The 27,347-nt window shown below is 43.6% G+C and overlaps 3 protein-coding genes and 1 long non-coding RNA gene across 8 annotated transcripts; 2 read left to right on the top strand and 2 right to left on the bottom strand.

The window, feature by feature from the left end:
• Positions 1 to 1,027: 1,027 nt before the first annotated feature.
• Positions 1,028 to 5,629, bottom strand: LOC141787610 (high choriolytic enzyme 1-like). 3 transcript variants are annotated; one of them, XM_074666143.1, is made up of 10 exons: positions 5,550 to 5,629; positions 5,401 to 5,431; positions 5,251 to 5,316; positions 4,991 to 5,143; positions 4,084 to 4,201; positions 3,833 to 4,011; positions 3,655 to 3,736; positions 2,887 to 3,011; positions 1,723 to 1,792; positions 1,028 to 1,257 (listed from the first exon to the last, which is right to left on the bottom strand). In XM_074666143.1, the coding sequence occupies exons 1-9, from the start codon at positions 5,610 to 5,612 to the stop codon at positions 1,731 to 1,733; spliced, it is 879 nt and encodes a 292-aa protein (XP_074522244.1). In that variant the 5' UTR covers positions 5,613 to 5,629; the 3' UTR covers positions 1,028 to 1,257; positions 1,723 to 1,730. The 3 variants fall into 3 exon arrangements, with proteins under 3 accessions (XP_074522244.1, XP_074522242.1, XP_074522245.1); XM_074666141.1 differs by having other exon boundaries at positions 5,251 to 5,319; positions 5,550 to 5,628; XM_074666144.1 differs by lacking the exon at positions 1,723 to 1,792 and having other exon boundaries at positions 5,251 to 5,319; positions 5,550 to 5,628.
• Positions 5,630 to 10,583: 4,954 nt separating this feature from the next.
• On the top strand, positions 10,584 to 12,222 carry LOC141788131 (uncharacterized). Of its 2 annotated transcripts, none has more exons than XR_012598110.1 (3): positions 10,584 to 10,606; positions 11,482 to 11,702; positions 11,835 to 12,222. It is a non-coding gene; the product is annotated as an uncharacterized LOC141788131 (long non-coding RNA). The 2 variants fall into 2 exon arrangements; XR_012598109.1 differs by lacking the exon at positions 10,584 to 10,606 and adding an exon at positions 10,617 to 10,678.
• A 2,170-nt stretch (positions 12,223 to 14,392) lies between these two features.
• LOC141788130 (high choriolytic enzyme 1-like) lies at positions 14,393 to 18,049 on the bottom strand. 2 transcript variants are annotated; one of them, XM_074666976.1, is made up of 10 exons: positions 17,943 to 18,049; positions 17,792 to 17,822; positions 17,642 to 17,707; positions 17,382 to 17,534; positions 17,182 to 17,299; positions 16,931 to 17,109; positions 16,753 to 16,834; positions 16,198 to 16,322; positions 15,073 to 15,142; positions 14,393 to 14,607 (listed from the first exon to the last, which is right to left on the bottom strand). In XM_074666976.1, exons 1-9 carry the CDS (start codon positions 18,003 to 18,005, stop codon positions 15,081 to 15,083), a joined length of 879 nt encoding a protein of 292 aa, XP_074523077.1. In that variant the 5' UTR covers positions 18,006 to 18,049; the 3' UTR covers positions 14,393 to 14,607; positions 15,073 to 15,080. The 2 variants fall into 2 exon arrangements, with proteins under 2 accessions (XP_074523077.1, XP_074523078.1); XM_074666977.1 differs by lacking the exon at positions 15,073 to 15,142.
• A 5,520-nt stretch (positions 18,050 to 23,569) lies between these two features.
• Positions 23,570 to 26,671, top strand: LOC141787900 (low choriolytic enzyme-like). The gene is made up of 8 exons (XM_074666603.1): positions 23,570 to 23,638; positions 24,505 to 24,571; positions 24,666 to 24,821; positions 25,651 to 25,771; positions 25,844 to 26,022; positions 26,214 to 26,295; positions 26,368 to 26,492; positions 26,608 to 26,671. Coding segments are annotated over exons 1-8 (801 nt in total). The 3' UTR covers positions 26,610 to 26,671.
• Positions 26,672 to 27,347: the final 676 nt, after the last annotated feature.

The raw sequence follows: 27,347 nt of genomic DNA, 5'->3' as shown, positions 1-27,347 counted from the left end.
AAAAATAAACAGCCTTAACATCTGATACTGAGTATATATCTGGTTCTCTCATTTCATTTAATTCAAAGAAAAGAGGGAGAGAAAAGACGAAGAAAAAAGAGACAAAATAAATGTGTGTCACTCAGGATTTACCCGTGATTTCCCATATTTCTCTGTTTTAGTCTTTATTTTTAACGTGATCTAAAAAGATGGAGTACATTATTGTAAGGAGGATGAGGCGGAGACACCAGGAGAGTATACAGTATATCACCAAAGGTTCTGCTATTTGACGATAACAAACCAGGAGTGCAGGTGGATCAAAAGTATTCTGGATGGATAAACCAGCTGTGTAACTGTCTCTTCATTTTGTTCTCCTATTAATGACAAAGGAACAGATTAAATCTGTCCCTGGAGCTGGCCCACACAGTGACGCGCTTCGTGTCCTCCGATGTGCCCCACTGTCTGTTTTCCTGCTGCAGGGACAGCGGCTCTCTCCACTACCAGCACTGTTTCCACGGTGCTGGGGATCACTCGGACCAATCAGACGCTGCGCCTCAGCTGCAGGGCATTTAAAGGTGAGGAGGGGCGCTCATTTGAGTGATGAAAACAGTGCTCGGCTGTGTTAAACCCACTCACGGCTTTTCTCCTCCCTCTCTGCCATTTGCGCGGAGGGAGGCATGGACGCGCACCTCTGCGCTCCTCTGCGCCTTGACTGCGCCTCTCTTGGCACTGCAGGAAACTTGCAAAGTGCGCCGGTCACACCCTGTGCGCATGGCAAAGGCCTGCGCCTGCGCCTGGTCTACAGAATTAGAGCCCGCTGAGTTCAACTTTCAGATCAAGGTCAGTGAAGTCTTATCACCGTGTTTACCGTATGATCACCTGTGTGTTTCTGGGCTGGGATCATGGTGAGAATGACAGGAAAGAGCTATTTGGTGAATGTTTACCCTCTTTTTTTTTTTTTTTCTTTTTGGACAGTATGGATGTTTTTGAAGTAAAGTCTGGTTATGTGGATCATGACACAAAGAGTCAGACTTCAGTTTACCATTGCTGAACATGTGTCTTTATTTTATCTTTCTAATATCCGGCTGAGCTACAAGCAGCTATTGGAGGGTTACATATGAGCACTACGGCAGGCTTGTGTTTCTCAACAGTGCAGCACATTTGCTGATTTATTAAGCCTCATTCAAAGACATTCACTAAAAGCACAAAGGCACGTCTGGCTCTGCTGGCTGATGAAAAGCTGTGCTGGTCTTCAGTCTGATGTTTCCTGTTGATTTCCTGCCAGAAGAACACAGACAGAGCTCATTAGACCCGTGACAGACTTTGGACAACTCTGACAGCTCAGGTGTGAAGTGACAGGTAAACATTAGAGAGGGTGGTGAAAGTGATTGAAGAGCTCAAACATCTAGAAAAAGCTCTGAAGACTTTTGGATATTATTGGAAATGATGAATCTCAAGTTGTGTTTTTAGCAGGTTTAATTTTAATAAGCATGCGTTCAGCTGAGGCTCACAGACAGTCTCTCATGCCCATATAAGGGCGCTGCTGGTTTGATTGACAGGTGGGTGCCCTGTAGCCAGGATGGGAATGGATTGGTTATCAGTGCTGTGACTGAGTCAATAGTTGCCTTTGACTGGATTACGTGGAAAAGAAAGATTAACAAAAACAAAGAGATGACAAAGAGAATGTATACTTCAGATCATACTGCTGAGACTGATGAAGCAAAGACGTCTGAAGCCACTGACCTCCACATTCAAAGGAAAACGTTGTTTAGATCACGCTCAGGGCCAGGATCAGAGGTTAGAGCAGTTGAATCTGAAATTATTTTTGAAAAAAAAAAAAAGCTTGGTTCATGTGATTTATGGCTCTGTTACAGTAATAGGAAAACATACAGTATGGGTTTTCAGGGGGAAGCCTAATGGATCTGTGGATCACAATCCTTTAATTAACATTTCATCAAGAATCAGAAAACAAATGAAATGAAAAATAAATAAAAATTCATTTGTTTTCAGTATCCCATTGGTTAATACAGATCAAATGAAGGGAAGTTACATTAAAGGCCTTGGGCTGATTTGATTTTATTGTTTCATTTGTATGATCAGCATGTGCTCAAGAGTAGCTCTGTCAAGAGACAAGGCTGAAGCTTCACACACGAGGACGGACAGCTAGGTTTTATTCAAAGAAGCTAAACCAGTGACTCAAAGGATGATAATACCACAGAGAAACAGATGAACATACCTAAAAAAATGGGTGGGGGGTGGTATTAAGTTAATTTTTATTTTTTCATTTGAAAAATGAAAAAAGGGGAACGTTAACTCTATTTCAATGCTGTGTTTTTGATTCATTATTGGATATGAACTGAACAAATGATTCAGACATAGCTTCATGTAATGATACAAAACCTGTATCAGCATTGATCTAGTGCTGACTTGCAAAATATACACCTCAGGCATTTGGGCACAAAGTATCTTCTGGAGGACTTCATTTCCCATGAGCACCATCACCCACTGTCATAAAAATGTGACTCTTGCCCTGGCTAATTCATTGATGGTTTTTGAATTTTTATCAATAAAAACACATTTCCAGTTTTGCTCTCCCTCTCTGCTCTGCACTCTTCACTTACACACCAGCAGCAGCAGCAGCAGCAGCACCAGCACCAGCACCAGTACGCAGCAGCAGCAGAATGCGACAGCAGAAGCTCCAGCAGTAGCAGCACCAGCAGCACCAGCAGCACTAGCAGCAGAACCAGCAGCAGCAGCAGCAGCTACAGCACAAGCAGCAGCAGCAGCAGCACCAGCAGCAGCAGCAGCAGCAGGGCGTGAGGGGTGTGATCCCTGTAGGTGTATTTCATGAAAAATGTTCTGCTATGTGTGGATGTTTATCAGCTACATGGGTTGATCTGGACGTACTGCAGCGATACAGGCGGTTCACTCGCAGGATGTCATTGGCACTCATCTGGGTTGCCCGGCCCACGTCCACGTTGGGGTCGGGGATGGGGACGATGGTCGGCTGTCCGTTCCTGGAGAAGGCAAACCTGCGGTGGAAAAACCACTGACACAATAAGAGGAATCACCTCGCATCTTGTGTCATCAACTTCCTACAGACTAATGAAGAGGAGGTGGTCTGTTACAAGCTGCCGTCTCTTCAGGTTTAAAACGAATGACCCCCTAATTAAGACATCACACACCTCCACTCAGGCCAAGAAAGGAAAGATTTTACTGGAGCCAGACCAAATGGACTGAGTATAATGAGTCCCAGAGTACAAAACAAAAAAGGCAAAAAAAAAAAAAGGACTTTTTTTGTTCTAGCTGCTCAGCAGAAAAGTGTATAAAGACAACAAGAGTTGCTGTGCTCATGAATGTCTCCACAGGCAGACTTCAGCGCTTTCTTCATTTCCCCAAACTTTAATTCTCAGAATCCTTTGCACTCTCCGAGTGTGTTTTGCTTCTGTCATATTTTGTCTCATTTTTCTCCATAAAGTGAAGTGCAGTGCCTCTATAGATTCAGGACAACCGTGGCTACATGCTGATGTAACCCAATTATGTCGTTTTGTAGTTAAAATAATTAAAAGCTGAAATTCATTAGCGTTTTTGAACCCGCGCGGGTTTGGGATCTGTTATGCTGCTGTGTGTCATGGTTTTAACGTCCTGTTCATTGTTTCTTGGATCAGATCGTACCTGGAGTACTGCATGACGGAGTTGTAGTCGTAGGGAGTGTTCAGGTTGTTGGTGTCTATCTTCCTGAAAGCAAACTCCAATCCTACAAGAAATCAAAAACATCAACCAGTCAAACCCACAAAGTGTCTTTTGATCACTCCATGGAAGCTATCCTGTCCAATAGCAAAGTCTGACCCACCTTGGATGACGTTCTGAAACAGGATGCGGACATGCTGGTCCCTGTCAGATCGGGTCTGTTCGTGGTCGAAGCCCAGAGCGTGGAGCAGCTCGTGTTGGACAATCTGAGGGAAAACACAACCCTGACGGCTCAGAGACACCGTCTGGTTTCTACCCCGACGCCCGACGTAGGAGTAACAGCTGAAAGAGAAGAGAACAGTGACACACCTGGAGAGGATCTGCCACATGGAGGAGTCATGGTGTGGTGCTCACCCTTCGAGGGATTTGATGTCCACAAAGTCCTGCTGTCGGTTCAGAGGAACGAAGCGAATGCAAGTGGAACTGGCAAAGGACCGCAGACCCTGGCGGATGATGTTCCTCTCTCTAGAAGCTTCACAGTGACAAAAACACAAACTTATTGTTTTCATTTTTCACACTCACTCCGTGCAATCACCTCTGAGCACATCGGAACTCATGAGCTCATCCATTTTCATTTCATCTATACCCAACACCCAAACTTTTATTTGTGCTTACTGCCATATTTTTGTGGTGTACATAATTTCTTTATATTAAGTGTATTTATTATTATCGTCTAGACAAAAAATATCGTCCTTCTTTTTCCTGACATCTTTGTCTTTCTGTTATTTCTTGTGTTTTTGATAACTGTTGCATCAAAACTCTCTTTTCTGACCCTGTCTGATTTGACCTCCTGCTCCCTCCTCCTAACGATAGAACCCCCCCAAACAGGTCTCCTTGAAAAAAAAATCTTTAGTAAACAAAGGTGAAACAACAAATTACTACTTTCCCAGGTTGGGTTATAAAGATCATCAACACTGTTGATGTATATGCTCTACACACACACTTCCATACATAAACTGACAAAAGATCAAAACACACTATAATCCTTCTTAGTTTAAAATAAACATCTAAATAAATAAAATACTGCCTATATCAGAAATGTGCATAACAGTGTGTGTGTGATTAATAAATAAATGAATAAATTTTAAAAATGTAATGAAATGATTATTATTCATATTGATGGTTATTTTATCTCTGACTCATGAAACTCTCTTTGGTCTCACTTCCAGGCTCTGACCTCCTGCTGTGACTGTTTGACTCGTGGTATTGTCACATCTCTCTAGTTTGTTTTTGTTTTTGCAGGTTTTAGCTGTCGACTCACAGTAGTCCTGGCTGATGCGGTATGGTACGTAGACATTGCCGTCGCTGGCTTTGGGCCACAGGCAGTTTCTACTGGTGCAGGGGTCAGCGTTCTGCAGACCTGTGGGCACTGCTATGTCTCCATACAACACCAGGGGCGCACCTGGGGTTTGTCCTGCAGGAAACAACACAAACAGCACACACCTGTAACTGTCTCCCAGATTCAGATTGAAAACAAGTGTCCCCTTCTCTCAGGCTGCAAAATGCCCCGGATGCACGTACCGATGTTCCGATTGGCCTTCTCTAACAGCGTGGAGACACTGAACTCGTCGTCATCACTGCTGTGTCCTGCTGAAGACAAAAATCTGTTCTTATTTCAGAGACACGCTTGATCTGTTCTGAATTTTGCTGTTGAAAGCAGACGTGTCTCACCAGAGGACTCCTCAGTCCTGTCAAAAGAAGCCTGGAATGAAACAAGAACCAAAGAGCTTTAGACTATGACACTGCAGGTTTCTGTGACAACATGTTAACAGAACAAATAGGATAACACAGTGTTGCTTTAAGATGTGTGTCCTGCTCACCTGTATCACATAACTGCTGGCCGCGCAGAGGAGGACACTGAGCACAGCAGCTCGGAGCATCATGAGCGGTTGTTAGAGGGACACGGAGTCTGAAGAAAGACCAGTGTTTGAACTTATATAAGTGAGGAACTGAACTCACCTCTGTCTCCCTATGGAGCAAACAGCTCACCAAAACATGTTGACAGACCTGACCCAGGCAGAAGTAGCAGTTATTACTTCAGAAGCAACCACAGGTTGTGTCATTTTCATTTCTGCTGCTTGTTCTCAGGAATAGGAACCATCTTCATCTTCATCTTCATCCTCATCTTCATCTTCAGACTGAATGAGGACAACACACTGCTCAGTTATTCTGATGAAGAGAGCTGCTTCACTTCACTTCCCTTTATTCACCCTCCTGTTGTTCTCCAGGCCCACCAAACCTTAGCTCTGAGTACATTCAGTCCATTTAAACTGCTGTTTACACACACACACACAAACACACACACAAACACACACACACACACACACACACACACACACACACACACACACACACACACACACACACACACACACACACACACACCACTTACACACTTAGACTAAGGACTAAGGTCTGCACACACACATAAGCCTCCTCTTAAAGCAGAGACAGTGTCTGCGTCCTGGACCTCAACCCAAAGATAATTCAAAAAGAGGGGCCTGATCACTGAAGGCTCGACCTCCCATGGTACTTTTAGAGACCATAGGTACAACTCAGGTTGCATGCTGGGTGCTCAGCCATGGAGAGCAGGGGTCTCCAACTCAGGGCCCACCACTTGATATCAGTTTACAGCCCAGGACAGGGGAAGAAATCAGAGTTGGCCCTAAATGCAGCGTAATCGCCACATGAACCCAAGTAGAAAAAAACAACACTTGGCACGCTGCTTATGCCATCAAAACGTTGCTTCATCAAGTTGACTTTTTCAAAAACCAAAAGAAAGGCCGGACACAGAGTATTAAAGGGGAAGTGGCAGGACAAATATTTCTGGGGGGGGCCATCGATGAAGGCCGGGGACCAAAGGTGGCCGTGCCTCCTCAGAGCTCCCCACTTTGATAAATGCAGGATCTTAAATCCTCTAATTTTTAATATCATGTTTTCATGATATTATCATGTCATCTTCATCTTCATCTTCATCTTCAGACTGACTGAGAACAAAACACTGCTCAATTATTCTTAAGAAGAGCGCTGCTTCACTTCACTTCCCTTTATTCACCCTCTGAGTTCAGTCAGTCCATTTAAACTGCTGTTTACACACACACACACACACACACACACACACACACACACACACAAACACACCCACACACACACACACACATATACACGCACACACACACTAACATACACAGAGACAGACACACACATACACACACTCACAGACACAAACACACACACATACACACTCTCTCACACACTCACTCACACACATACACACACACTCACACACACACACTCACACACACAAACACACTCACTCACACACACACACACACACAAACACACACACACACTCACACACACACACACACACACACACACACACACACACACACACACACACACACACACACTAAGACTAAGGAATAATGTCTGCACACAACTCCCACCCCACCCCCTTTGTGTGGTTCAGATCTGAAGAGTTGTTTCCTTTTTTTGTACATGCAGGGCTTTTTCTAACTTTTTTCTTTAAGGCTGAAAAACAGTAGATATCTCCTTCAGGCTTTGTTTGGCGTGAAATGACAAAGACATTTTGATTGATGACAGCGTTAAATTCATTAACTGAAGTTGAAATTCTCTGAATTCATTGTTATTTGATACGTGCTCTACACATCTTTGGATATGTTTTTATAAATTATATAACCTCAGAGGCAAACACCTTTCACAACATGTTGGTAAAGCTACTTAAGGCAGACTTTATCTGTTAATGCATGTTTTACTCTGAATGACCAGTATTCTACACTGTGCTCAGACGGCTGTGGTTCAGTGTTAAAACTATATAACTCACGCAAAACTATTAGTTTTATCAAATAGGAAAGTTTGAAGCCTCCTCTTAAAGTAGAGACGGTGGCCGTTTTCGAATTCACATACTATACTAGCAGTGCGTACTGATTCGAACAAAATGAAGTATGCAGTATGCAGTATGCAGTATGCAGTATGCGAACAAATGTCAGAGTTGTAGTATGAGAAAAACACCCGGGTGATGTACTGAATCAGGATAAATCTACAGTATGCATCGGACCAGTCTCCTTCACCTACTGTTACCCACAATGCAACGCGCCTGGTCCCATATCAGATGTGAAAATGGCAGAGAGCGGAGCAACAACAACCGGATTTGCAGAGGAATATAAATGTAAGAGCCATTTCTTTTTGATCTTTAAATCCTCATCATCTCCACCACTGAAAGTTAAAACAAACTGCTCTCTCTGGCAACTTATTTGCAGATAAGTTACTCGTGGTTTGTTTATTTTCTACATTTTCAATAAAGTTTTTTTTGGGAAAAAGTAAGCCATAGACAACTTCCGTTTTCTTTGAACTGAAGACCAACGTAGCATCTATAGAATGAATATCCTATCTTAAATCAAGAGCATTTTTAATTGATTTGAGAGCAGTATTTTATTGATTTCATGCTCAGATTTTGTGATATTGTCTCTCAAAACTCTGCTCTTGCGCTCAAATTTGCTCTGTGAGTGCTCAAACTGTCTCCTCATGTTCAGTTATAACGCTGTGCGTGCTCAAACTGTGTCCTCGTGCTCAGTTATTATGCTGCGCCTGCTCAAACTGTCTCCTCGTGCTCGGATATAATGCTGCGCGTGCTCAAACTGTCTCCCCGTGCTCAGTTATAATGCTGCTCGCACTCAAACTGTCTCCTCGTGCTCAGTTATAATGCTGCTCGCACTCAAACTGTGTCCTTGCGCTCGGGTATAATGCTGCTCGCGCAGGTTTCCTGCGCTCACACTCCGGTTCTTCCTCTCGTGCTGAGGGATTTTTTGCTCACAGATCTCTGTCTGCGCTCGAAATTTTTTGTGAATCAACCAATAGAAGGCCGACCAGTATTGACCAATTAGATTATCCCTGTTTGTTCATGGGTGTGTTTGCTGTTTTTCACGGAGCGTCACAAACAGTGTCACCATCATGAAGCTAGCAGACAACAGCTCTCATAAAAAATGGACCGACAGTCAAGAAAATCAGGCAAGTTGTTTTAAATTCATTTTAATGAAAACTATATTGGGCTGTCATCATATGATGGTGACACTGTTTTCTCCACCAGCACACCGCAAAGAGCACTGTGTCATGCAGCTATGGGTATACAATAAAGCTATTTCAGTGAAAAACACGGGTGCTCGTGTATTTATTGAATTATATTTGATTTTAACAGTGGACAAAAAAATTAAAGAAATCACATTTATTACAGCCCTGGAGGTCAGGGGCAGATAAACCAGGTTGAAAGAGTGCCCACCCGTATGTGACGCTCCGTGAACAACAGCAAACACACCCATAAACAAACAGGGATAATCTGATTGGTCAATACTAGTCGGCCTTCTATTGGTTGATCCACAAAAAATTTCGAGCACAGACAGAGATCTGTGAGCAAAAAATCCCATAGCGCGAGAGGAAGAACCGGAGTGTGAGCGCAGGAAATCTGCGCGAGCAGCATTATATCCGAGCGCAAGGACACAGTTTGAGCATGCGCAGCATAATAACTGAGCACGAGGAGACAGTTTGAGCAGGCGCGGCATAATAACTGAGCACGGGGAGACAGTTTGAGCACGCGCAGCGTTATAACTGAGCACGAGGAGACAGTTTGAGCAGGCGCAGCATTATAACTGAGCACGAGGAGACAGTTTGAGCAGGCGCAGCATAATAACTGAGCACGAGGAGACAGTTTGAGCACGCGCAGCGTTATAACTGAGCACGAGGAGACAGTTTGAGCACGCGCAGCATTATAACTGAGCATGAGGAGACAGTTTGAGCACGCACAGAGCAAATTTGAGCGCAAGAGCAGTTTTGAGAGACAATATCACAAAATCTGAGAGTGAAATCAATATATTACTGCTCTCAAATCAATTAAAAATGCCCTTGATTTAAGATAAGATTTTCAATCCATAAGCATACTACGAAAATTAACCCAACTGAACAGTCATACTACATACTGCTTATGAAGGTAGTATGCAATAGGCAGTGCCTACTACATAATACTTTCATTAGCAGTATTTAGTAGGCGAATTTGAAAACAACCACAGTCTGCGTCCCGAGCCTCAACCCAAAGATAATTCAAAAAGAGGAGCCTGATCACTGAAGGCTCAACCTCCCATGGTACCTTTAGAGACCATAGGTACAACTAGCAGGCTGCATGCTGGGTGCTCAGCCATGGAGAGCAGGGGTCTCCAACTCAGGGCCCACCACTTCCCAGATAGCAGTCAGTTCTGGGCCGATTCTGGCTATCTTCCGCCAGTGTCGGCCGACAGACGGACAGATTATCTGTGTACATGCCAGAATCGTCCCAGATGTGGAAGCCACCTGCCAGTATCATCATCTAAAAGGTGTTGCTGGGCCAGTGGTTTTCCCACGGTTTATGGCCCATGACTGTACAGTAACTGTTGGCCCACATTGTTCTCTTAGTGTGTTGGTACACAATCGGAAAACCGTGTCTGGGCCGGAACAGATGACCAACATGTAAACCGGCGTTTTAATTTAGATACACAACAGGAGGGTCAGCTGTTGTTTTTCTTACGGCCCGTCACAATTGAGGGAGGGCGGTGCCCCAATGAGGAGCTCGTCAGGAAATTTGTGAACCGCTTTTGTTTCTCAGTTGAAACAAGTAGAAAATTCCAGACTACAGTCATATAGCACTGGATCAAGTGCATACGAAAAGAGGACTAGAACAACTATCAACAAGACCATACGCTACCGTCTGCGCGGGGCATCCCTGAAACAAAAACAAGCGCTCCCACAAACCTCTTGGGGGAAAAAAACGCCCACAGGCGTTACTCCTCGGGTCACGCTCTCAAATCCGGGCAGGCGAGAGGGCAATACGGTAAGTGGACCTCCTCTTTATCAATAAAATGTTTTCTCCCAGTCTACTTATGTAACCGAGAGTTGTGACAAAGTAAGAACCATGTTTTAAACTTCAGATTTTGCTTACTATAAGGTAAAGTAATAAGCACCGACAAAAACTTGACTAGAAAAGCACTCGGAGAGCACAAATCACCGCCAATACAGTTTAGGCTGATAGCTGCCCAGATGATAGAGTCCTTTAAAAACAAAAAACCTGTATCCAGACATCAATCCGAATTGTTCCCAATATCTAGTCATTTTTTCATTTCTCCAAATTTCATCAAAATCCATCTATAGCTTTTTGAGTTTTGTTGCTCACTAACAAACAGTCAAACCCCGGCACAAACGTAACCTCATCCCTGGCTGAGGTATTTAATTCTGGTACAGTGTTTAGGCATATGTAGTTTGGAGCAATTTATGTGCCCAGCACATCTTCGATTTAAAAAATTAATTAAGTTTTGCCATGTATGAACTGTAAATTTTACACATTTTTCTTGACAGCTAGCTTACTAAAAAAATTGGCGGGCAGTGGAGCCTTTTAACGTCCGAAACGTTATGGGCCATGTACAGTCTATCAGCCATGGCCCAGCAATGAATAATTTAGGTGTGGGCCAGTTGTGGTAATTCTGAACTCAGCCTGAACATCACTTTTTAACTCTTGGAGGGATCGTTTACCTGTAGCAGCCCAATTTCACAACATTTAGTAAGGGAAATTTTGACAAAAAGGTGGGGTATGAGTATATATATCACTAGTAACTGTCATCAACAACAGGTACAAGGATGCTCAACTTGTTTATCAGAAATACCATAAATTTGTTTGATTTTTATATTAACTTGTATGTCTTTGTCTTTTAGAGGCTGATTTGTCCCATGATCCGTCTGGCACCACATCAGATTACAGGTACCACTAGTTATACCCCTAACCCTGAGCCTTATTGGAGGATGTGACATCAAGGACACTGTGTGGCGCATTATGAAGCAGACCATTTCCAACAAGCTAGCTACACAAACAAATTGGAGAGGGGTGAATGGGAAAAACTCCATGGCATCACTTCAGTTGAAGAATGTTATAATTGGTAAATTCATACTCAGATATTAAATTCATACTTTTCAATATTGTACTTCTGGATCGTATAGTTTTGTTCTGCACTGACTTTATTTCTTCTATTTCTTTGTACTGTCTCTTTGTAACTTCTTTTCTGCATCAGCTGCTGTCAGAAAAAATCCTTTAACAACGAAGGCCCCTGAACATGAGATTGAAATGTACATGAAGCGATGGTTGCAGCTGGCAGCAGACCGAGAAGGGGGAAGGAAGCGACGGACAAGAACTGCCAATTAACATGGTCGGGGATTTTTTTACATTGACAGTCCTCACTTTTGAATTTTTGTTACAATGGATTTCCAAAATATAAATTTTGTTACATTGTTATGTTCCAGATTATTGTTTCTTTGTTGTAAATGCCATGCTGTTAAGGCTGAAAATGTTGGCAGTTTGTAAGGTTGTACTCTAACAAAACAAAAAGCATGAATTATCAAAATAAAATCCAGTTAACTGTTTGAATGTTGAATTTCTTGGACACACCTACATACACAAAAGCACACACACAAGGTCTTACTGATGAGTTGCACTACACAAATTACTTTTTCCAGTTTTATCAGTATTTATAGAATGTTAAAATATTGAGGATTTTCTTTTATCCTAAGCAGGGGGCAATGACAAATTTTGCCCATTTTCTAATCAAACAGCTGCTGCTAAGTTGAGTTCTAATAGTATAGGCATAACCAGAAAATTAACTGTATGTTTGAAATGGGACAGGACTTGAGATCTCCATGGCAACAAGATCTCCATGCACACAGTAAATGGGCCAGAACTGGGCCAGCTGTATATTTTTAATGGTATGTAGTGTATGGGCCAGATGTGGACCCCAACTTTTTATCAGTTGTAATGAACACACTGGGCCAGGTCCGGACCATATACTTCATGACTGTCAGGTCAAACAGTAGTGGGCCATGTCAGGCCCACTACTGTTTGACCTGACAGTCGTGAAGTACATGGGCCGGACTTGGCCCGAGGAACCAGCCGTATAGTGGGCCAGAGGAAACCCAAGTATGTGGCCCATGTGTGGGCCATAAGTATTTTGCTTGCTGGGTTGGTATCAGTTTACAGCCCAGGACAGGGGAAGAAATCAGAGTTGGCCCTAAATGCAGTGTAATCGCAGTATGAACCCAAGCAGTGCTAATTTGGTGCAGCACACCGCCTTGTGCTGCCAATCTGACAATGGTAGACTGTCTGCGCAGAGATGGGTGTGACTGCACGCCAGGGGGAGTTGACAGCGCACCAGGGGGAGGTGTCGGTGGATTCATGTCGGCGCAGTGACAATTTCGTGCCAAAAACAGTGTAGAAAGTGCGCTGAAAGCTCGCCAGCTCCAACCTGGTCTATCCTCGGCGCAAAACGGAGCGCACCCTTCGCAGCTGCACTTTGGTGACAGGCGCACCTGTGTGCACATGTCAACAAAGCCTCAGAGGCAGGTTTCCAGAGTATCAGGCACATTTTAATGCAATAAACAATCACAGCAATCACTATTTAATGTAACTGTCTGAACCAGCATATACATTTATATCTATATTAACTGTCCCATCACATCTGATGTCAGATTAAAGTTGTTTGTCATAATGGAAAGTTAACCTGACGGCAGCTGGAAGTTTGATGCACATCTTACAATTAAACATTAAACAGCCTTAACATCTGATACTGAGTATATATCTGGTTCTCTCATTTCATTTAATTCAAAGAAAAGAGGGAGAGAAAAGACGAAGAAAAAAGAGACAAAATAAATGTATGTCACTCAGGATTTACCCGTGATTTCCCATATTTCTCTGTTTTAGTCTTTATTTTTAACGTGATCTAAAAAGATGGAGTACATTATTGTAAGGAGGATGAGGTGGAGACACCAGGAGAGTATACAGTATATCACCAAAGGTTCTGCTATTTGGCGATGACAAACCAGGAGTGCAGGTGGATCAAAAGTATTCTGAATGGATAAGCCAGCTGTGTAACTGTCTCTTCATTTTGTACTCCTATTAATGACAAAGGAACAGATTAAATCTGTCCCGGGAGCTGGCCCACACAGTGACGCGCTTCGTGTCCTCCGATGTGCCCCACTGTCTGTTTTCCTGCTGCAGGGACAGCGGCTCTCTCCACTACCAGCACTGTTTCCACGGTGCAGGGGATCACTCGGACCAATCAGACGCTGCGCCTCAGCTGCAGGGCATTTAAAGGTGAGGAGAGGCGCTCATTTGAGTGATGAAAACAGTGCTCGGCTGTGTTAAACCCACTCACGGCTTTTCTCCTCCCTCTCTGCCATTTGCGCGGAGGGAGGCATGGACGCGCACCTCTTCGCTCCTCTGCGCCTTGACTGCGCCTCTCTTGGCACTGCAGGAAACTTGCAAAGTGCGCCGGTCACGCCCTGTGCGCATGGCAAAGGCCTGCGCCTGGTCTACAGAATTAGAGCCCGCTGAGTTCAACTTTCAGATCAAGGTCAGTGAAGTCTTATCACCGTGTTTACCGTATGATCACCTGTGTGTTTCTGGGCTGGGATCATGGTGAGAATGACAGGAAAGAGCTATTTGGTGAATGTTTACCCTCTTTTTTTTTTTTTTTTTTTTTTTTTGGACAGTATGAATGTTTTTGAAGTAAAGTCTGGTTATGTGGATCATGACACAAAGAGTCAGACTTCAGTTTACCATTGCTGAACATGTGTCTTTATTTTATCTTTCTAATATCCGGCTGAGCTACAAGCAGCTATTGGAGGGTTACATACGAGCACTACGGCAGGCTTGTGTTTCTCAACAGTGCAGCACATTAGCTGATTTACTAAGCCTCATTCAAAGACATTCACTAAAAGCACAAAGGCACATCTGGCTCTGCTGGCTGATGAAAAGCTGTGCTGGTCTTCAGTCTGATGTTTCCTGTTGATTTCCTGCCAGAAGAACACAGACAGAGCTCATTAGACCAGTGACAGACTTTGGACAACTCTGACAGCTCAGGTGTGAAGTGACAGGTAAACATTAGAGAGGGTGGTGAAAGTGATTGAAGAGCTCAAACATCTAGAAAAAGCCCTGAAGACTTTTGGATATTATTGGAAATGATGAATCTCAAGTTGTGTTTTTAGCAGGTTTAATTTTAATAAGCATGCGTTCAGCTGTGGCTCACAGACAGTCTCTCATGCCCATATAAGGGCGCTGCTGGTTTGATTGACAGGTGGGTGCCCTGTAGCCAGGATGGGAATGGATTGGTTATCAGTGCTGTGACTGAGTCAATAGTTGCCTTTGACTGGATTACGTGGAAAAGAAAGATTAACAAAACCAAAGAGATGACAAAGAGAATGTATACTTCAGATCATACTGCTGAGACTGATGAAGCAAAGACGTCTGAAGCCACTGACCTCCACATTCAAAGGAAAACGTTGTTTAGATCACGCTCAGGGCCAGGATCAGAGGTTAGAGCAGTTGAATCTGAAAATATTTTTGAAAAAAAAAAAAAGCTTGGTTCATGTGATTTATGGCTCTGTTACAGTAACAAGAAAACATACAGTATGGGTTTTCAGGGGGAAGCCTAATGAATCTGTGGATCACAATCCTTTAATTCACATTTCATCAAGAATCAGAAAACAAATGAAATGAAAAATAAATAAAAGTTCATTTGTTTTCAGTATCCCATTGGTTAATACAGATCAAATGAAGGGAAGTTACATTAAAGGCCTTGGGCTGATTTGATTTTATTGTTTCATTTGTATGATCATCATGTGCTCAAGAGTAGCTCCTCTGTCAAGAGACAAGGCTGAAGCTTCACACACGAGGACGGACAGCTAGGTTTTATTCAAAGAAGCTAAACCAGTGACTCAAAGGATGATGATACCACAGAGAAATAGATGAACATACCTAAAAAAATGGGTGGGGGGTGGTATTAAGTTAATTTTTATTTTTTCATTTGAAAAATGAAAAAAGGGGAACGATAACTCTATTTCAATGCTGTGTTTTTGATTCATTATTGGATATGAACTGAACAAATGATTCAGACATAGCTTCATGTAATGATACAAAACCTGTATCAGCATTGATCTAGTGCTGACTTGCAAAATATACACCTCAGGCATTTGGGCACAAAGTATCTTCTGGAGGACTTCATTTCCCATGAGCACCATCACCCACTGTCATAAAAATGTGACTCTTGCCCTGGCTAATTCATTGATGGTTTTTGAATTTTTATCAATAAAAACACATTTCCAGTTTTGCTCTCCCTCTCTGCTCTGCACTCTTCACTTACACACCACCAGCAGCAGCAGCACCAGCAGCAGCAGCACCAGCACCAGTACGCAGCAGCAGCAGAATGCGACAGCAGCAGCACCAGCAGCACTAGCAGCAGAACCAGCAGTAGCAGCAGCAGCAGCAGCACCAGCAGCAGCAGCAGCAGCAGGGCGTGAGGGGTGTGATCACTGCAGGTGTATTTCATGAAAAATGTTCTGCTATGTGTGGATGTTTATCAGCTACATGGGTTGATCTGGACGTACTGCAGCGATACAGGCGGTTCACTCGCAGGATGTCATTAGCACTCATCTGGGTTGCCCGGCCCACGTCCACGTTGGGGTCGGGGATGGGGACGATGGTCGGCTGTCCGTTCCTGGAGAAGGCAAACCTGCGGTGGAAAAACCACTGACACAATAAGATGAATCGCCTCGCATCTTGTGTCATCAACTTCCTACAGACTAATGAAGAGGAGGTGGTCTGTTACAAGCTGCCGTCTCTTCAGGTTTATAACGAATGACCCCCTAATTAAGACATCACACACCTCCACTCAGGCCAAAAAATGAAAGATTTTACTGGAGCCAGACCAAATGGACTGAGTATGATGAGTTCCAGAGTACAAGAAAAAAAAAGTGTGTTTTGCTTCTGTCATATTTTGTCTCATTTTTCTCCATAAAGTGAAGTGCAGTGCCTCTATAGAATCAGGACAACCGTGGCTACATGCTGACGTTTTTGAACCCGCCCACAGGTTTGGGATCTGTTATGCTGCTGTGTGTCATGGTTTTAACGTCCTGTTCATTGTTTCTTGGATCAGATCGTACCTCGAGTAGTGCATGACAGAGTTGTAGTCGTAGGGAGTGTTCAGGTTGTTGGTGTCTATCTTCCTGAAATTGAACTCCATTCCTACAAGAAATTAAAAACATCAACCAGTCAAACCCACGAAGTGTCTTTTGGTCACTCCATGGAAGCTATCCCGTCCAATAGCAAAGTCTGACCCACCTCGGATGACATTCTGAAACAGGATGCGAACATGCTGGTCCCTGTCGGATCGGGTCTGTTCGTGGTCGAAGCCCAGAGCGTGGAGCAGCTCGTGTTGGACGATCTGAGGGAAAACACAACCCTGACGGCTCAGAGACACCGTCTGGTTTCTACCCCGACGCCCGACGAAGGAGAAGCAACTGAAAGAGAAGAGAACAGTGACACACCTGGAGAGGACCTGCCACGTGGAGGAGTCATGGTGTGGTGCTCACCCTCCGAGGGATTTGATGTCCACAAAGTCCTGCTGTCGGTTCAGGGGAACGAAGCGAATGCAAGTGGAACTGGCGAAGGACCGCAGACCCCGGCGGATGATGTTCCTCTCTCTAGAAGCTTCACAGTGACAAAAACACAAACTTATTGTTTTCATTTTTCACACTGGTTTTTGTTTGGCAGGTTTTAGCTGTCGACTCACAGTAGTCCTGGCTGATGCGGTACGGTACGTAGACATTGCCGTCGCTGGCTTTGGGCCACAGGCAGTTTCTCCTGGTGCAGGGGTCAGCGTTCTGCAGACCTGTGGGCACTGCTATGTCTCCATACAACACCAGGGGTGCACCTGGGGTTTGTCCTGCAGGAAACAACACAAACAGCACACACCTGTAACTGTCTCCCAGATTCAGATTGAAAACAAGTGTCCCCTTCTTTCAGGCTGCAAAATGCCCCGGATGCACGTACCGATGTTCCGATTGGCCTTCTCTAACAGCGTGGAGACACTGAACTCGTCGTCATCACTGCTGTGTCCTGCCGAAGACAAAAATCTGTTCTTATTTCAGAGACACTCTTGATCTGTTCTGAATTTTGCTGTTGAAAGCATACGTGTCTCACCAGAGGACTCCTCAGTCCTGTCAAAAGAGGCCTGGAATGAAACAAGAACCAAAGAGTGCTTTAGACTATGACACTGCAGGTTTCTGTGACAACATGTTAACAGAACAAATAGGATAACACAGTGTTGCTTTAAGATGTGTGTCCTGCTCACCTGTATCACATAACTGCTGGCCACGCAGAGGAGGACACTGAGCACAGCAGCTCGGAGCATCATGAGCGGTTGTTGGAGGGACACGGAGTCTGAAGAAAGACCAGTGTTTGAACTTATATAAGTGAGGAACTGAACTCACCTCTGTCTCCCTATGGAGCAAACAGCTCACCAAAACATGTTGACAGACCTGACCCAGGCAGAAGTAGCAGTTATTACTTCAGAAGCAACCTCAGGTTGTGTCATTTTCATTTCTGCTGCTTGTTCTCAGGAATAGGAACCATCTTCATCTTCATCCTCATCTTCATCTTCATCTTCAGCCTGAATGAGGACAACACACTGCTCAATTATTCTGATGAAGAGAGCTGCTTCACTTCACTTCCCTTTATTCACCCTCCTGTTGTTCTCCAGCCCCACCAAACCTTAGCTCTGAGTACATTCAGTCCATTTAAACTGCTGTTTACACACACACACACACACACACACACACACACACACACACACACACACACACACACACACACACACACAAACACACACACACACACACACACACACACACACACACACACACACACACACACACACACACACACACACACACTTACACACACTTAGACTAAGGACTAAGGTCTGCACACACACATAAGCCTCCTCTTAAAGCAGAGACAGTGTCTGCGTCCCGAGCCTCAACCCAAAGATAATTCAAAAAGAGGGGCCTGATCACTGAAGGCTCGACCTCCCATGGTACCTTTAGGGACCATAGGTACAACTCAGGTTGCATGCTGGGTGCTCAGCCATGGAGAGCAGGGGTCTCCAACTCAGGGCCCACCACATGATATCAGTTTACAGCCCAGGACAGGGGAAGAAATCAGAGTTGACCCTAAATGCAGCGTAATCGCAACATGAACCCAAGCATAAAAAAACAACACTTGGCACGCTGCTAATGCCCTCAAAACGTTGCTTCATCAAGATGACTTTCTCAAAAACCAAAGGAAAGGCAAGACACAGAGTGTTAAAGGGGAAGTGTCAGGATGAATATTTCAGGGGAGTTCATCGATGAAGAGCTCCCACCCTTTGATAAAGGCAGGATCTTAAATCCTTTAATTTTTAATATCTTGTTTTGATCTTTAATTGTTTTTATATTTTTGGTTTAGTGGTGGTTTTAGCCTTTTATATATCATCTTATTTCCTCCCTTTCACACTTCTCTTTTACTTCCATTTCATTTATTCTCTTTTATTTCTTCCTACTGTTTTTTATTTGTAACAGTTGACAGATGTATAGTTCTGGGGGACTATAACTGCATGCATCATTATTCAACTAAACATGTGGAGCAGTGTGCTAAGTACCTGGAAGATGAGCTGATGCAGTGAACTGCACAGCTAAGGTAAGAGCTGTCAACAAAACAAAACATTTTCCAGAGAGCAAGAAAGGAGGCAAATCAAGGAACCGCTCCAGACTTAGTGATTCTATTTTCAAAACACACTAAGGGTTTCAACCTACCACCTCCCTCAGAAACGATGTGGCCCTGCTGTCTGAGGCCAAGCACTCTCAGGAGTCTGGCAGCAATGATCAAAGAAGAGCCAAATATGACTTAAAATTAATTCATGTTCAGGAGTACGGTTGTTCAACAGTTGAAATTTTTTTTTTATTATTATTATTATTTTTTTTTTTTTAATCTTTTTTTTTTCTTCTTCTTTTTTTTGTGGAAGCCCCATGTTCCCACGTTCCTTTGTTCCCATGGCTCTTAGTTCCAACAATCATTTGTTCCAGGTGCCATGCCCCTCCCCCAACGATGCTTTGGAAGCACTTTATTGTAAATGAATATTGCAACCATCCATCCATCCCTCCATTCATCCATCCCTCCATCCATCCCTTCATTCTCTATACTGCTTATCCTGTTCAGGGTCGCGGGTGACTGGAGCCTATCCCAGCTGGCTTAGGGTGAGAGGCGGGGTACACCCTGGACTGGTTGACAGTCATTTGCAGGGCTGAACTAATGAATGAATGAATGAATGAATGAATGAATGAATGAATGAGTTAGACATGTGTTAGACTTCTTAATTTAAATTTGATCATCAGCCACAGAAATCATCACAATCACTGGAAAAAGATGAAATAGGCTGATCGAAAAGGGTTTCCACTGAAGCAGATCTTTTGATTGCCAAGCTCTTGATTGTATTTCCTTAAGTTAGACAAACAAAACCAGATTTTGGGAAAAATATCGTCTTAGAATTGTAAGAACAATGTAAACATAGTTCTGTAGGGACATAGACCTGCTCCCATAGGGAATCCAGCTGAAGAACAGGATAGCTTAGTAAATAAGAGTCTTCACACCTGGAGGGGAAAAAAGCATATACAAGTCTTTCTATGTTGCTCTGAGACAAGATGGGTCTTGTGTTTCTTATTTTTCTTTTTCTTTTTTTGCATAGGTGAAATAAAGGCTCAGCTTGAAATTTGTTGAACGTGAGGTTTAAAGAAAAAGTCCTGAAAGTGGCGCTGGATGCCGGCTGATGTCATCAGAAAAACTTTGTTAAGGAGTCTGAATTTAAGAACTCTGAGTACAAAAGTATGAAATGACCACCTCTTTCAATCTAGTCTTCTGCAACAACGTCTCCACATCAGGCAAGAGAATGCAGTGTTTCTCCACAGAGGCTTTGGGGCTTTGTCTTTCAACATGTACTTCAATGCAAGAGCTTTGGGAACTGTAGCAACATATGTTTCGTTCCGCTTTTCACTGACCGATGCTTGAATCTTTTTTTTTTCTTTTTTTCTTTTTTTTTTTTTTGCAAACACTGATCTCAGGGCTACTGGTGGCTCTGACTGACTTTGCCATTTCTGATCCTCTGAAGTGGAAGACATCAGCCTCTCCTGATGACAGTGATGGCCCACTTGTTGCTGTTCTCAGAGAAACGGACACACTGGGGCACCCTGTCCTCAAGGGGTGAGGCCAGTACAGATCAGCTCTGCCATATCCATTGCACTGATCACTTCCAAAATCTGACTCATTTTGATTTTGATAAGAGTGTGACTGATTGATAGTGTTCCTCTTTAAGTGCTTGGTTCAAGTCTTTTGGATCCATGTGAATTTGGATTTTCTTGGGTGGGACAGCAGGCAAGCAGTCATTCAGGAAAATATTCTCTTTTCAAACATCATGGAGGTGGAGAGATACCAGAGGAATCAATAAATTTAAGTCTTTAACAATAAAACATTGGGAAACATGATGCACCTAACTTATGATAAACCACCACAGTTGTGATATTGCTGCTGGGGCTGGTCACATGATCATAAATCCTTTCTCTAAGCCAAGTTTTGCATAAGTGGGTCCTCTCAGTCTTACTTGAACATCATCTTGTGTGATTTCAGAGTCCATGTTGTCACCTCATATCAATGCTGTCTCTCTCTATGGCGCCACCTTTTGGCCAAAGAAAGCAATGTTATCCTTTGTGTCTGCCCCAGGTCAGGATACATCACTTGCATGGTTTGCATGCTCTTTTTACCACTCTGCTGATTAATCCTGTCTTTCTCTGTTGTTGCAGCCACTTCTGTGATCTGGACATCTTTGCAAAGTGATTTTTCTCATTGCATGTTTCACACATTTGACCAGTTGCAGAGCAGACTGCATCTGCTGCAACTTGACTCCCTTTTTCTGTGTTAGACTTCAGTTTTTCTTTTTGCCTGACAGTCTTCAGTCTGCGGTTCATTTCTTCTGTCAGTGCTGTGGCTTGGCTGGTTATTTCACTTGCATGGCAGATGGCTTTTTTGGAGTCAGGCCTGCTTCTCTTAACAGCCAGATGTTTGGAATCTAAAATCCTGTAACAATGTAGAGAAATGTGCAACATTCACATTTATAGTTATTCCCCTTGTTTGTTTGTTTTAAATTTATGAAAGAGAAACCAACAGGCTCCAACTGTTTCTGTGTCTGTGTGAAAAAGACATGACGTATGTATGGTGACTTCATACAGGCTCAAAACAGCTGAAATGTCTTCTTCAGTACGCCTGTTGTGCCTGCATGGAGCAGAGAATAACAACCTGTAATCACCAAAGGATCAGGATGAGTACCTGAATGAAGCACTGTACCCATTGCAAATTCACACTATTCACACACCTAATTCATGTAACCGTCTGCAGAGGCCTCTTTGCCTCATTCTAACTCAGGAGCCGTTTACATGACAACGGTTTTAGCCCTTATACTCTAAAAATCTAGTCAAGATTTAAAAATCTTTTACAAAGATTTCAAAATATTTGCTAAGATTTCTAAATATGAAGTCAAGCTTTATAAATCTTGAAGTATGATTCCTAAATGTTTAGCTTCAATTTCCAAATATTTAGCTGATATGCAAATTCACACTCCCACCTGCAGGACACCCAAATTAAAGTTGGAGGAAGCGATTTTGAAAATGTCAAGCTCGACTTCTTTGATTTCGGCCAAAGGATCTTTAACAGCGCCATCAGAGCACTTAGTTCTTTTCTAACAGCTGATTTAGCCCACTGTGTTGGCTGTGTTGACTTCCTCATATCCCCACTTCTTGAGACTGGGACTCATAGCAAATTTCTTGGAATCTTTGCAAAAGATGTAGAAATCTTTGATATTTTTTTAGTCCTAGCTAAATATTTAGAATGAAACTAAATGTTTAGAAATGTAGCTAAATATTTTTAGAATCAGGACATTCATTTGTAACGTTTGTAAATAACACTCAACATTTAGATTTATCATTTAGATAAAAGATTCAACACTTATATAAAATATTGGACAAATATATTTCACAAATATTTCTCTAAATCTGCAGGAAAGTGATGTTTTAGAGCTAAATGCAGAGAAATGTTGTTGGTTTGCAGTGTGCCCCATAGGAGCCTGGGTGGGAATCTAGACAACAATAAGACACAGGAAATTCCTTTAACTTCAGATAGAAAAGCACCTGCTTAGATTCTGGCAGGTCCTTTTTGGACCCACTTTCCTTTCTGCCACAATATCACTGCAAAGACAAAGGTGGTGCTGAGGTTTAGTCACCTTTAAACAGAGCAGAGAATTCTCTTTATGCTTTAATCTGATGATCACCTCTCAGCAGAATGGGGTCTCCCATAGGTTGTTTTTATTCTTGTTTGTTGTCAGTCCTGCTGTGGTGATGGTGGTGCAGGAGCTAGAAACAGACATGTTTCTATCATGACAGGGATTAAAACCAAAGGATGCATGTTGCTTTGGAAAGAGTGTCAGCTACATGTTAGGACTTTGGCTTGTATTAGTCTCCTGCTGTAACTGCTATCACTATCACCATGAGGCTTTTCACTCAATGCTGACTGCTACTTTTTACAAATGTCTATTTCCCACACATGCACAGCATATATGCATATCTTTTAGATACATGTTCCAGAAACATGGAATAGATAAGGTCTGGCTTCTGCTGGTTCTTAGTGACCCAGGTGATCCATATTTGGTATACATGGTTGCTCATACAGTATATAAAAACCTGTAGGGAGTCTGAGCTGCACCACTCTGAAGATTCACGGTGAGTCCTGCTGCAAACGGAGAGATGTGAGCTCCCTGTCTGTGTCTGGGGGATTGGGCGTCTGTGAGGGAGCTGTGTCTGACCCCTGTCTGTGTCCTGCAGGTCTGCTGGGATGGCTCGCATGTCTGTTTTCAGGTTCTCTGCTCTGGCTCTGCTGCTGCTGTCTGCCTGCTGCTGGGCCGACAATGAGGTGGGATCATAGAGGAAGAAGAGCTTTCTGTATACTGTAACTACAAACCGAGCGTATAACAGAGCAGATGTTGTTTTTCTGACTTCGGTAACATGGGGGCCTCCTCTTCCACGTCTTTGTCTTTTGCAAAGTCTTCAGTATTCCCATGTCTCTGTTTTAGCTTGGCCTCTTCGTGGGTCATCAGACAATTTATGCATCTATGAATCTACAGAGCCTCAACCCCACTGTCTTAGTAGTTCAACATGTTGTTGTACTGACAGCGTAATTTATTTGTTAATCACTTTTCAAACAGAAAACTACTTCATGAAGATAGAGCATTCAGACAGACATCAACTAATACTCAAAAAAGCTGACATGATCCACAGGAACACATCTGAGACGTCAAATGATGAACTTATAGTCCATTAAAAGTTTTCTGATTTTCAACAAGAGGCTCAAAGCATCTGCAGGTTCAGTGGAGTGCAGAGGTCTGGGGTCCTGGTCAGTGCTGAGGGTGTACGTGGATAACTGTAACCTGTTAGATGTGAGTGAGAGCTATATGGAGAGACTAAATGAGTTCTGACTCATAAACAGGAGCCTGACCTAGATGGGTTTATAAGTGAGTGTAAGACTTTTGAGGAAGTAAAACATAAACATCTCAAATATTTATTTTCAGGAAAACACACTTTTATGCACTTCATGTTTACCATTTAAATTGTAATTGGTTGTTTTTCTCCATCTAAAATGTGTGTTTTTCTCTCCTACCTGCTCGCTGAACCTTCAGGCAGGTATGAACTCTGTTTTATACACATAATACTGTATGACAATGCTCTTTGTCGTGATGATTGAACCTGACGCAGTGCTGTGGTTCCTCTCCCTGAGCAGAGGAAGTTGCAGAAGAGGACTCGGATCTGTCTGTGTCTGAACTTCTGATGAGAGCCAACAGTAACCTGGGTGAGTCTGAGTCTCTGCTCTCACTGAGCCCCTCAGGTGTGTGTCCTGTCAGTAACAGTATCAGGTGTTGAAGCTGCTGGGTGATGTGTTTCAGTGCGCTCTGCTGATGAGCCCACCCTGATTGAAGGAGACATTGCCATCGATTCAGAGGCCGAGAGGAACGCTGACCCCTGCACCAGCCGTGGCTGCAAGTGGGGCAAGTGGACTGACGGGAACGTCTACATCCCGTACTACATCACCAACCACTTCTGTAAGTGTCCCTCAGAGAGTCCTACTGTAGACACGTTTACCTTTCAAAGCAGAAACTTTTCACTTAGTGAGGGATCTGTGTGTGTGTCACAGTCTGCCCCCTGCTGGATCCTCTGAGGAGATGAATGATAGTCCATTACATCAGGCTTTCTCAGAAGACAGTGCTCACTGCCCACAAACTGACTCCAGCTAACCAAAGCTAACAGCTAGCTAGGGCCTCATATGATTAGCCTGGTGGGTTAAACACTTGGCTAATATTTCCAGCAGTGAGCACAGACCTGAATCAGTCTGAGATGAAAATCAGACTCTGGGTGTAGCTGGAGCTCAGTGTGGAGCTGCACTGTCCTTGTGGAGTGACCATAGACTGTATAAAACATGGACGTAGCCTTAGCGACCTCACCTGTCTCTTCCGTGGACGCAGCCACATTTGGTATGATGCTGGCCGTGAGTTTTTCTTTGAGCAGCTACAGGGCCCCTGGCGGTCACATGACCTGAGCTGTGCCTCTGATTGGAAAATCAAATGACCCTTTTAACTTCTACGCCTCAGAGATAGAAAAAAATTCACTCATCGTACAGTGTGTGCTAATAGTGAAATCAGCGTTTTAGACCCAGACTGTTTTTGAACCAGGCTGTAAATATTTTTTTAGAAGTCTGTTTTTATGGCTGGGTGTGTACGTGGTTTCTGCTCTTTCTGCAGCCAGCTTCAAGCAGATCATAGATGAACAGCAACTTTAAGCACTTCCACATAGACTTCATTTTTACTGACCGTATGTTGACCCTTGGGTGTGAGCAGTTGAAGACTTTAAAGTTGTGTGTTGCTAACCTTCCAGCCTCTCGCGAGAAGGCCATCATCACCCGTGGACTGGAGTCTTTCTCCTCCTTCTCCTGCATCCGCTTCAGGCCCAGCAGAAACACTGACCGTGACTGGCTGAGCATCGAGTCTCGTGACGGGTAAACAGATGGGCTTTTATCAGCAGTTTGAATTGTGTCCAGCAGTGTTTGAACTCCTCTGTCTCTGCTCAGATGCTACTCCTTCGTTGGGCGTCGTGGTGGGAAGCAGACAGTGTCTCTGGCTCGTCGTGGTTGTCTTTACCACGGCACCGTTCAGCACGAGCTGCTCCACGCTCTGGGATTCAACCATGAGCAGACCCGCTCTGACAGGGACAACCACATCAGAGTTCTGCTCGAGAACGTCCAGTCCAGTTTGTGGCTTTTTATTGCTCAAACATCATTTCACTGCTTTTTAAAAAGATATTTAACAAAAAAGGAAAACTTTTCCCATGTTCTTTCTGGGTCCTTACTTGACCAGCAGGGTCACTCACTGGGCTCCTCTGTCCAAGTTTGAGTGTTTTCTTGTCCAACAGGCTTTAAGGTGACATTTGGTGTGTTTCAGGCATGCAGCACAACTTCAGGAAGATTGCCACTCTGAACCAGGGAACTTCCTACGACTACAACTCCGTCATGCAGTACCACAAGTAGGTGACCAGGTCCCCTCATCATCCTGTGTTTGTCCTGAGCTCAGTCTAACTGCTGTTGTCCTGCTGCAGGTACGCCTTCTCCAAGAACAACAAGCCCACTATGCTGCCCATCCCCAACAGCAATGTGTCCTTTGGTAACGCCAAGGAGATGAGCCGCGCAGACATCGCCAGGCTCAACACCCTCTACCAGTGCTGTAAGTGTCCATATGAGGGTGTTTTTTTTAACACACACATACACACACACATTCAGACCGTCGTGTCTCTTTCCCTCAGGATGAACTAAAACGTCTTCTCTGTTTGTTGTTCCAGAAAAAGATGAGCTGGTGCACCCCCTGCTGAGGCTCCAGGCCTGAACTCGTCAGCAGAACACCAGTCACTAAATAAAGCTTTTCAAAGTGCACTAAAGCCTTCTTTTTATTCTTTACATATGTAATCATTTATTCCACAAAGCTGTATGCTTTTTTAAGACGGAACTTCTTGTGACTCTGCTGGAGTTTGGAGAATCTGAGGTTGAAGGGTGTTTTGAGATCAAATGTTCCTGTGTAACAAGTTTGTTACACATTCTGTGTCCATTCTGTGCTGCTGTAGAAACATGCTAGTGCAAAATGTAAACCATTCGGTGGTCTTTTTCTCAAGGGTCCAGTTCAGGGACAGTTCATTTCCTCTAATTGTGCTTGAGTGGGGTCAGTATCAAGAGTATCAAGTGTAATACCCTTGGGCGATGTTGATCAGCTCTGCTTCTTCGTTGAGGAAGTGGCCTGAGAACAGAAGCTAATCTCTACAGCAGTTTGTTTCACTCCAGCACATGCTGTAGCTTATGGTATCCTCTGCATGCAAGCAGTCTGTTATACATTTAATACTTGCTCAGTGATCATTTCATTTATCTTTCCCTCAATCCTGACTGGTCTCCCAGTTCCTGCTGCAGAAAAACGTCCCCACAGCATGATGCTGACACCACCATGCTTCACTGTAGGGATGGTATGGTCCAGGTGATGATTGGTATCTGGTTTCCTCCAAACATGACGCCTGGCATTAACACTAAGAGTTTA

Source organism: Halichoeres trimaculatus, unplaced genomic scaffold (assembly GCF_033239565.1).
Source record: "Halichoeres trimaculatus isolate MK-OKI-2021-1 unplaced genomic scaffold, fHalTri1.1 fHalTri1_scaffold_3, whole genome shotgun sequence".
Taxonomy (NCBI): domain Eukaryota; kingdom Metazoa; phylum Chordata; class Actinopteri; order Labriformes; family Labridae; genus Halichoeres; species Halichoeres trimaculatus.
Note: the sequence above shows the minus strand (reverse complement) of the source record. Positions and strands in the feature narration are given on the sequence as shown.